The 9,305-nt window shown below is 39.5% G+C and overlaps 1 protein-coding gene across 2 annotated transcripts in view; it reads right to left on the reverse strand.

Moving 5' to 3' along the window:
- The window catches only part of dpydb (dihydropyrimidine dehydrogenase b), a 14,037-nt gene that overhangs the window by 2,695 nt on the left and 2,037 nt on the right, over positions 1–9,305 (reverse strand). Inside the window, exons 2-23 of one of the 2 annotated variants that reach the window (XM_014018961.1) lie at positions 7,801–7,911; positions 7,207–7,289; positions 6,690–6,777; positions 6,409–6,570; positions 6,018–6,214; positions 5,725–5,806; positions 5,549–5,636; positions 5,358–5,465; positions 4,519–4,688; positions 4,235–4,445; positions 3,953–4,137; positions 3,658–3,873; positions 3,413–3,577; positions 3,190–3,258; positions 3,033–3,116; positions 2,766–2,886; positions 2,567–2,686; positions 2,299–2,441; positions 1,943–1,997; positions 1,745–1,866; positions 1,402–1,551; positions 1,260–1,322 (exon numbers count right to left, since the gene is read on the reverse strand). In XM_014018961.1, coding sequence (XP_013874415.1) covers positions 1,260–1,322; positions 1,402–1,551; positions 1,745–1,866; positions 1,943–1,997; positions 2,299–2,441; positions 2,567–2,686; positions 2,766–2,886; positions 3,033–3,116; positions 3,190–3,258; positions 3,413–3,577; positions 3,658–3,873; positions 3,953–4,137; positions 4,235–4,445; positions 4,519–4,688; positions 5,358–5,465; positions 5,549–5,636; positions 5,725–5,806; positions 6,018–6,214; positions 6,409–6,570; positions 6,690–6,777; positions 7,207–7,289; positions 7,801–7,911 — 2,793 coding nt within the window. Of the gene's footprint in view, positions 1–1,259; positions 1,323–1,401; positions 1,552–1,744; positions 1,867–1,942; positions 1,998–2,298; positions 2,442–2,566; positions 2,687–2,765; positions 2,887–3,032; positions 3,117–3,189; positions 3,259–3,412; positions 3,578–3,657; positions 3,874–3,952; positions 4,138–4,234; positions 4,446–4,518; positions 4,689–5,357; positions 5,466–5,548; positions 5,637–5,724; positions 5,807–6,017; positions 6,215–6,408; positions 6,571–6,689; positions 6,778–7,206; positions 7,290–7,800; positions 7,912–9,305 lie in introns of those variants that run through there. The other variant, XM_014018962.1, reaches the window with a different exon arrangement.

Consider the following 9,305-nt stretch of genomic DNA (forward strand, 5'->3'; position numbering starts at 1 on the left):
TGATCCACAGACCCCTCCCTGATCCACAGACCCCTCCCTGATCCACAGACCCCTCCCTGATCCACAGACCCCTCCCTGACCCACAGACCCCTCCCCGACAAGAACAGCAGGACAGCAAAAGTCACGCTTTGGATACACGCGCAGGGCGCATCCACCTCGCCAGTGTGGATGTTATAAAACTTCACGTTTAAAGTCTGTGTTTGTCACGTGCGCGCGCGGGAAGGGATGCGTGCATGTGTGTGTGTGTGTGCGCGGGGCGGGTGTCTGCCGTGGAAAACAGAGCAGGCAGGAGGGGGAGAGGACTAGGAGAAGAGTGGTGGACTTATTTCTAATTTTATCTGACTTATTTAATTTAATTTTTATTGTTTTTATCGTCCTACAGGCTCTGAGGGAAAATTAATTTGAAGCTGAGTATTTTTTTATAAAAATCCTTAGATTACTCTAAATCAAAATGGGGGAAAATCTGTGTCAGTTACAGACATTCTGTTCACGTGAGCAGCTGTCAGTCAGCAYCTGTCAACCTCCAGACGCACGACGGAGCGTGTCTGAACCAATCACTTTTGTTGGCATTGATCAGCTGACTGATTTAAATACATCTTAACATTCATGAGATACTTTACATTGACTGTTTATGGTTGAGTGTGGGCGTGTAGAGGGTAGAACCTGAGGCGGGACCTCGTGCGCAAACTCTGACGTACGGCTGTGATTTATAAAAGAAAAATGCGCAGAAATGTGCGTACGCACGGTTTTATAAATCTGAATTTTTTTTGGYGTATGCCATTTCCGCCTTTTGGCCGTACGTTCACTTTTAGTATGGTTTCCACGCAATCCTTTATAAATGAGACCCCTGGAAAGTGATTATAAAAATGCTGGTTCAATAAATTTGTTTAAGAAAATGATAAAAGTTAGATTGTTGAAGAAATTTGAATTTGTATAATGTGCATTCATAAAAACTGTTTGAGAAGGAGTTTAAGTTTTTTGTTATGTTTTGTTATTTGAAGATTATTATTGTTTAAATGTATTTATTTATATTTTTTATTTTTATTTTTGGAAAAAAGGGGAAGATTAATAATTTTTTCTTCTTTCTGATACCTTTCATTTTATTGGTGATTTGTATTATTTGTTGTATGTATAGTATTTGTTTTGTTTTTAAATGAAAATGAATCAATTTAGTAAAAAACAAACAAAAAACAAAAACAAAACTAGAATAAACATGCACAGAAATAATTTTAAGCAAGAACCTTTAAACAGAACTTTACCTGTTCCATGTTGTCCAGCTCCTGGTACGCTCCAATGTAGCGCAGAGCTCTGGCTATCACGTCCTACCAAAACAGCAGAAACTTGTGATGCAGAACAGTTTGACAGATTATTTTGAGTCATATGAGTGATGCTGGACCTCACCTTGACAGCAGGCACAGGTTTTTTAGGCTTGTTGACCCGGTCAATGTTTGTTTCTGACRCATTGGTTTCACCTGCATCTCTGAGTTGTTTCTTGTACTTTGCAATGGCGTTAGTCTTCTCTCGAAGGTACGGACCAAAACTAGGGAGGCTCTACAAATATGCAAGCACAAAGAATAAATAAAAACGAGTCTCACAACATATAAAAGACAGCACTTATGTTAAACTGCAATAAATAACTTTTTTCTTCAGGATGCAACAGCCAATCAAATTGGCAGAGACTTCTATCAACAACARCAATCTCTCTATCCCAAAATTTATCTTTAGAGCAATCATTAAACTGTACCTCCCCAACCAGATCTCCCAGTTTGGGGACTAGTTTTCCTCTTTGATGTTTTTCAGTCGGAGGGGACTGACCATCCCAGTCTTCCAGCTCCAGGCTCTTCAGATATAATAAGGCCTTCAGACCTAAATATAAACTCGTATTGACCAAAGTACAGTCTGAAGATCTTAGAGAAGTGCAAAATAAAGGACAGCTCCATACCAATACAGTAATCCTCAATCAGTGTGAAGTCCTGGTTCTGAACTGCACTACACACCTGTCGTAACCAGACAGAAAGGTGTTTATGAACAAATGAACTCTTAGTGTTCTCTAAATTTATATAGAATTGTCACCGATCATTGCTCCAGTGTGTAAAAAGTTGTCTCACAGAAACACAATGTGCAACTTGATTACAAAGTTAATCACTGTAAGAAGTCTATTGCATTTTTTTTTTATGATGGGATGGATTCAGATGCAGTTTTTCAAAAGTTTATGATTTGCAGTGACTTGAGCAAACAAACTCATATAGCTACACATTTAGTTAACGTGTGAATCAATCTCTCAGCAGGTCCAATAACCTGTAACACAGAGGCCCCAGCATGTAGAAACTGCAGTCCACTCTCTGCTGAGTCGATGCCGCCGGTAGCCAGGATGGGAAAACCAGGGATGGCTTTGGCGATGGCTGAGACCGCTTTGAGAGCGATGGGTCTGATGGCGTTCCCTGCACATCACATTTCTTTTTATTACACATATTGCACTCTGAGTGTGAATGAACTCTACCCTACACAGGCAGACAGTGGAGGGAAGCCAGAGTGGAGGTGAGCAGCAGCATTCTGGTTTACATACCAGACACCCCTCCATATGTGGTGCGTTTGTTCCCACCAACGCTCGGCCAGGGGGAGCCGTCGGCCTTCAGACCCATCAGACCTGACACTGTGTTGGTRGCCGTGACTCCATCTGCTCCTCCTGTTACATTTACACCAACAACATCATCAGATTGTTATAATTTCACATTAAATTTATTCAGCAAATAGAAGATCCTCACCTTCATGGGCAGCTTTGGCAATGTCGACAATGTTGGTGACGTTTGGAGTCAGTTTGGCGAAGAATGGGATGGAAACGGCGGCACGCACCCACCGACATATGTTACGCACCAACACTGGGTCCTGATGATGCAACAAAACACTCATGAGTACACATGTATGTTTCACCTGTGTGTGATACTTTTCTGTTAAATAAGACGGAACAATGTTTTGGTAAATAAATCATTGAAAAAAAGAATAAAATGAAATAGTTTCAGTGTTGTGTGTACCTGTCCACAGGCCAGCCCCATCCCTCTTTCTCCCATCCCGTGAGGRCAGGACAAGTTCAGCTCCAACGCATCTGCTCCCGACTCCTAAACACATGTTTTCATCTTTACCTGCATTAACAACATCACCAATAAYACACTGATCTGGGGTTTGTCTCACCTCAGCCATCTTGGCCAGCTCTGTCCAGTCATCTTTGTTGTAACCACACATTATACTGGAGATCACCACCTGACAGAAGCAAAGAAATGCTCTATTTGAAACATTTTAAATGTCAASCATGCACAAAAATGTGTTTTAAACAGATAAGTTGTACCTTCTACCATCTACACTTAAAAAGGAACATTTGAAAAGTYTAAAGAACCAAATGCAACTCATTATTTACATTGTTGGGAAAGTCCTTCTTCAGCTCGGTGACCGACTGACACCARTAGGCCGCTGTCTTCTCACTGATGAGCTCAATGTTGAGGAAGGAGCCCTGACCAGGTCCGAACACAGGACCTGAGGTGGTACCTCGCACAATCCGAGGAGACACATTGGTCACCAGGTCCTACAGAAACACACGTAGAGTTCTGACTTTACTTAGAACTTGTGTATGCCAGGAGGAACCTTCACATGGTTTGACCGAACCTTATTCAGTCCAAATGTTTTGGTCAGAGCGAAGCCCCAGCCCTGCTCAAAAGCTCTTCTGATCATGGCTGTGCTGGTGGTGGGAGGAGCYGAGGCCAGACCGAACGGGTTGGGGAACTTAATGCCGCAGACCTCAACRCTGATGTCCACCTGATCTATGGCGCTGTAGAACAAAGGCAGCTTCGGGGTTGAGTCCACTGTGTGCCCATGTAAAGACTAGAAAAATTACAAACATGTTTTTACAAAATATWAATGTACTTTCTGGAATATACAAAAAGAATGTGTCCAGGTGTACCTGCAGGTATCTGTGAATGTGCCATGAGGCCTGTTTGCCATCATTTACTGACTCCACTGTAGTGTTTGCCAAACCAGCAACGTCTCCCCCTGCAAACACCCAGGACTCGCTGGTCTGCATGGTTTCTGTGTTCACCTCAGGAGTGCCCCAGCGGGTCAGCTTGACCGGAGCCATAGCTTCAATCACTACAAAATCACACGTGCATAAAACAGAGTGATTTATTTATTTGACAATAAAAACCAAAAAGTCTAAAAACAAACAGTTACTCTGCTGTTCGCTTACCTTGTGGGTCAYTCAACATGGACCCAAAAGCACTAATGATGAAATCAGCCTTCAGTCTAACWATCTGATCCTCATCTTCCAGCCAATCGCCTTCCTCGGTCTGCTCCGTCCGGCAGAATTGCAGCCCGGCAATCCTCCCGTTCTTCATGATGACCTCTCGAGGAGACAAGAAGGGAAGGAATTCACACTGCTCCTCTCTAGCCAGCTCCATCTGATGGAAAAATTAATGCATATTGATCATTTATCTGTTTACACACTGGATTTGTCCATCCGTCTCATCGTACCTCCTCAGGAACGGCCCTGATGTTGGTGAAACCTTTCCTGAAGCAGACGTACACCCTCTTGGCCCCGCAGCGGAGAGCAGAGGTGGCGCAGTCRAAGGCGGTGTCCCCGGCCCCCAGAACTATCACTACTCCCCTCAACTCTGGCAGGGACGATCGACACTGACACATAGCTGCAGAGAGCGAGATCAGCACAGAGCACAGGTGTTATCACATTCAGCTGATAGAGCTTAATGAAACTGTTTTCTTTTTCTCTCATTTGTGCCCAGTTTGTATTCATAGACTGAATTGTTTTTATTATATCATTATACTGTTATTTTATATTGTTTGGAATTTATTATGGACAGAAAAAAAAAGAAATTACATACAAAAATGTTTTAACTGCCTTCTAACAATGGCATAACATAAAAAATTGTAGCTTACCAATGTAAACCTTATCACTTTTTAAATTAAATAATAATTAGACTTTTATTTTTAACACCCACAAACAGGAAGTGTAAAAAGTTCAATAATGTCCCCAGCAAATACAATTGTGTGTTTGTGTGTATGGAACAATGATGAGGCTACAGTTTACTGAATAAAGATAGGAATTTGWTTTCACAATGCTGTCTTTTGTGATTGAAATTTACAGTTTAAATAGTTTGTTAACAGTTTTGGTGAAAATAACTGTCTGGGCTCAGTTTGTCAAATTAAACAAGGTGCTTTAGAAAAGTGTGTTTTGTGTAAAAAATGCTAAAAGAATGAATGGTGAGATTAGTCGCCTAAGCGAACCCTTTACAAGACACAACAGGCAGATGAATGTCTGTCCATGTGTTTTTTATCCTCTGTTCTGCCATCAGTACCTTTCTTGCTGGCAGAAGCCACCAGAGGCAGGAAGTCTTTTGAAGTGAAAAAGCCTTGATCCACAGTTAAATCGTGAAAAATCCGAGCTCTGTTGGCCTGAGGGAGACCTGGAGTAATGAGCAAACATAGAAATGAGCACCAAGTATAAAAATACACTGTGGTACAGACATGATTGACAGATTCAACCCACCAATCCCAATGAAGACAGCTTGAAATCCCTCCTTCTTCAGAGACAACAGAGTCATCCCATCAACGCCCAAACCTTTCTCACAAACCACCTGCACAAGACAGCAAACACAGTTTTAGGAAGTTTCAGGGGAATAACAACTTTTAGATCCTGTTTATTATTATGAGCGTTGTTAACACCTTGACTCCCAGGTCCTTCATCAGGCTGATTTCAAACTGGACAACCTCATGTGGAAGCCTAAACTGAGGGATTTCTGATGCGCTGCATGAAAAAAAAAACATTTATTTTCAACTTCATTGTTTTTTAAATTGTCTGCCATGAATATTAATTAAAAGAGTTTACCAGAGAAGCTTCCGATTGGCAAATAATGTTGCCAACTATTTATACAGTATTTATAAATTCAGCACATGGTCACCATTAAAAAATAATATACATAGCAGTGATGTTTGAAATGATGAGGAGAGGCTRGTACCTCAGCCCTCCAGTGTACTTCTGCTTCTCAAATATGGTGATGTTGTCGTATCCGAGGCGAGCCAGGAAAGAAGCACAGCTGATGGATGCAGGGCCACAGCCAATCAGAGCGATGGGGGCGTGGTATGGCTCTGGCATCTCATTGGCTGGAGGAAGTTCAGGATTCCTGATCTGAGGGATGCCCATCTTAYTAAACACCTGCAAAGAAACACATGGAATGTCAGGTTTTAAATTAAACTTAAAAAGAAAAGCTGGTGAGGAGGACTTAAGTTCAGGTAATGTGGTTTGTCTCTAAGTGCAAACAATGATTCAAGTGTCTTATAAATCAGTTAGTGGTGACCTGATAGCATCACAGCTATGTTTATTTTTATTTTTTAATCTGTGTTGCGTACCTCAGTAGCAAACTGCTGCAGCCCTCCAATGTTAATGGGCCCCTCTTCAGAGGCATATAGGTTACAGCCCCCGACACACAGCTCTGATGTGGGACAAACCATCCCACAGGTCAGTCCCAGAGGGTTGTCGGACAGAATGGCCCGTGCTGCTCCATAGTAGTTCTGTTAGGTGTAAACAGGACAGTGCAGCTTTGCTTTTGTTTTTCTTTACTTCATTGTCTCATGTCAAATAATAAAGTTATTGTTTTAGCAGATTAAAGGGAACGTGCTCTTTACTCTACCTTGTTGGCAATACTTGTAATGAAGGACTTGATGTCCAGGTTAGTCGGGCAGCTCTTCTGGCAGGGAGCGTCAGCACATTTTAGACACCTAAACAAAGATATTTATTTTACACTTTTCATATTGGCCGAGTTCAATAAAACATTAAATGCCTGAAGGATAACTGTTAACAAGTTAGTTTGTTCCACAGCTCGGTTCAATTTTAATGAATCAACAACAATAAATGGCGAAAGAAGCAAAAATAAATAATAAAAAAAAATACTGTCAGTCTTTAAAAAAACATTTTGGCTTATTAGAAGAAATGTACACATTAAAAAGTTGTTTGATTTGATAAACCAGAAGTTTTTAACTTGTCACACAATTTTCATTCAGTCATTAAATAAAGTCGTAAAATGCTTTAAAAGTCTTAGTGTTTTGTTTGTTTGTTAAAATGAGAATAAATATCTCTAAAGAAAACCCTCTCAACATTATTTATGATTTACCGTATAAATATAAATAAATACAATCACTCAGATTTACCTCAGTGCTTCTCTCAGAGCCCCTCGCTCACTCAGCGTCGTGTGCTTGATGTCGTCAAAGTTGTTCTCTAACTTTATACAGGACTGGGGAAAAAAAGAAACAGGAAACAAATAGAAAAAAATGCTGCTGAAGAAGCTAAAACTAAGTTGGCAAAGCTGAAACAAGCAAAACAAATGTTAAAATAAGCAAACCAGTAGTTTGAGCTATGCTGAATTGTGGCTGAAACCTGAATTTAGCAGAACAAAGGAGGAGCAAAAGTGCAAGAACAAAAGTGTGGAGCAGCTAAAAATAGCAAAATGATGAAAAGTAGCAAAATGATGGCTAAACCCTAAAATAAATAGAACAAGTATGATGAAGTTGATTTTGGAGGGTGAGGTTTTTAGAGGAATTGAAAATATCTAGATGCATTTGCTACAAAAATCCAAGTAATTGCACTTTGAGCAGGACATTTCAATATATGAAATGATTAAAACAGATTAAAACAGAACAAACAGAAAACACAATGAAAGGGAATCAATCATGTGACTACTTAATATTCACACACAATACAAACTAAGAAGAAATGTAACTTTGAAAACATTATTTGTGTCTTACATCACAGTTCCTTTCAGTGTTTCTCTTCCAGTGTTTCTTTTCTCTCTTCTTACTTGCCGTGGACACGACCTGAGAGTGAGTCTTCACCCTGGGATTAAGAGCCAAAATGCTCTAAAAAACAAAAGAACAAGAAAAGATGACACGTTTGTTGTGTGGAATAAACACAGCTACAGATTGTGAAAGCATACCAAGAAGCAGAACCAGTGGTTTTACTCAAAAACAACAACAACAAAAGTTTTATAAACAAAGCTTCTGAGCTGTAAACCAAGATGTTTTAACTTCTTCAACATCTGTAACTACAGAACACAATCCAGATGTTTTTTTTCCCCCAAAACATTCTTTAATTTGACGTCTTGGAAAATTGAGAATTTACACCATCACATTGTTTGTACCTTTTCATTAAGTCTAAAAAAATAACTATGATTAGAATACAGTTTTAATATTTGCACATTGTTTTTATTTACATATTTACCTTCTAAAAAGTGTTTTCTAAATCCAAAAACTATGATTTACAGGAAGCCTTTATCACATGAATTAACGTGACTGTTAGAACAATACAAATTTTGTGTTAAAGCGTGCTTTATGGTCTTATTAATTATTTAACCCCTTCATTGAAAACAATTCTTTTATTGAATGTAGCATTTGAACAAGTTACAGACACCAGAAATGCCATGTTTCACCATCTTCATTATTTATTTACTAAGATTACTTCACACGGTACATCCAATTTTACAGCCCCCCCCCCCCCCCCCCCCACACACACACACAGATCTGCTGTTAAAACACAAAAAACCTGGAAGATTCTTGGAAGTTCAGAACAAAGTGATAAGATAAAGCTGAGCTGCAGGTCGATGTGCTGCAGAGAAGTGACATGTGATAATGTCTAACATTAATGACAAACTGAAATTTTTCATTCCAGTTAGGAAAAATCTCAAAACTATGTAAATTTTAATTTGAGGTATAATCTGAATATTAAATCCCAACTGGCTTTAGGTCATAACTTGATGATCCCAACATGATTTGAATGTTAAAGTTAGGCCTGCTAATGAATAGGACAGTGTTTCCTATTTGAACTATAATCAGATTTATTTAAATTAACTGTGTGTCACAAGGAAGATCATCTCTTTTTCCACATAACCAGGCATCTGTTTTTTTTTTTGTTTTGCTTTACAGCCTGAAGTCTTGTGTAAAACAGAGATTTAAGCGGCTTCACTTTAACACGTGCAGTTTAAACGCCCACTCCTGCAGCCACGTGCAGCTGATCTGTACATGAAACACACGGCTGCTTATATAAGACTGTAAACTCATTCAGCTGTAGAGAGCAGCAGGTTAAAACATTAAAATTCTGTTAATTATTAAATGTGATTTTGGTGTGTGTGTATGTGTGTATGTGAATGTTTCACAGGAAAACTTTATTATGTTGACAAGATTTACATGCGAAAAACAAGACCTGCTGCAGCCAAGACACAATTATATGTATATATATATATATATATACTTATAAA

This window comes from Austrofundulus limnaeus, unplaced genomic scaffold, assembly GCF_001266775.1.
Source record: "Austrofundulus limnaeus strain Quisiro unplaced genomic scaffold, Austrofundulus_limnaeus-1.0 Scaffold206, whole genome shotgun sequence".
In the NCBI taxonomy this organism is placed as follows: Eukaryota; Metazoa; Chordata; class Actinopteri; order Cyprinodontiformes; family Rivulidae; genus Austrofundulus; species Austrofundulus limnaeus.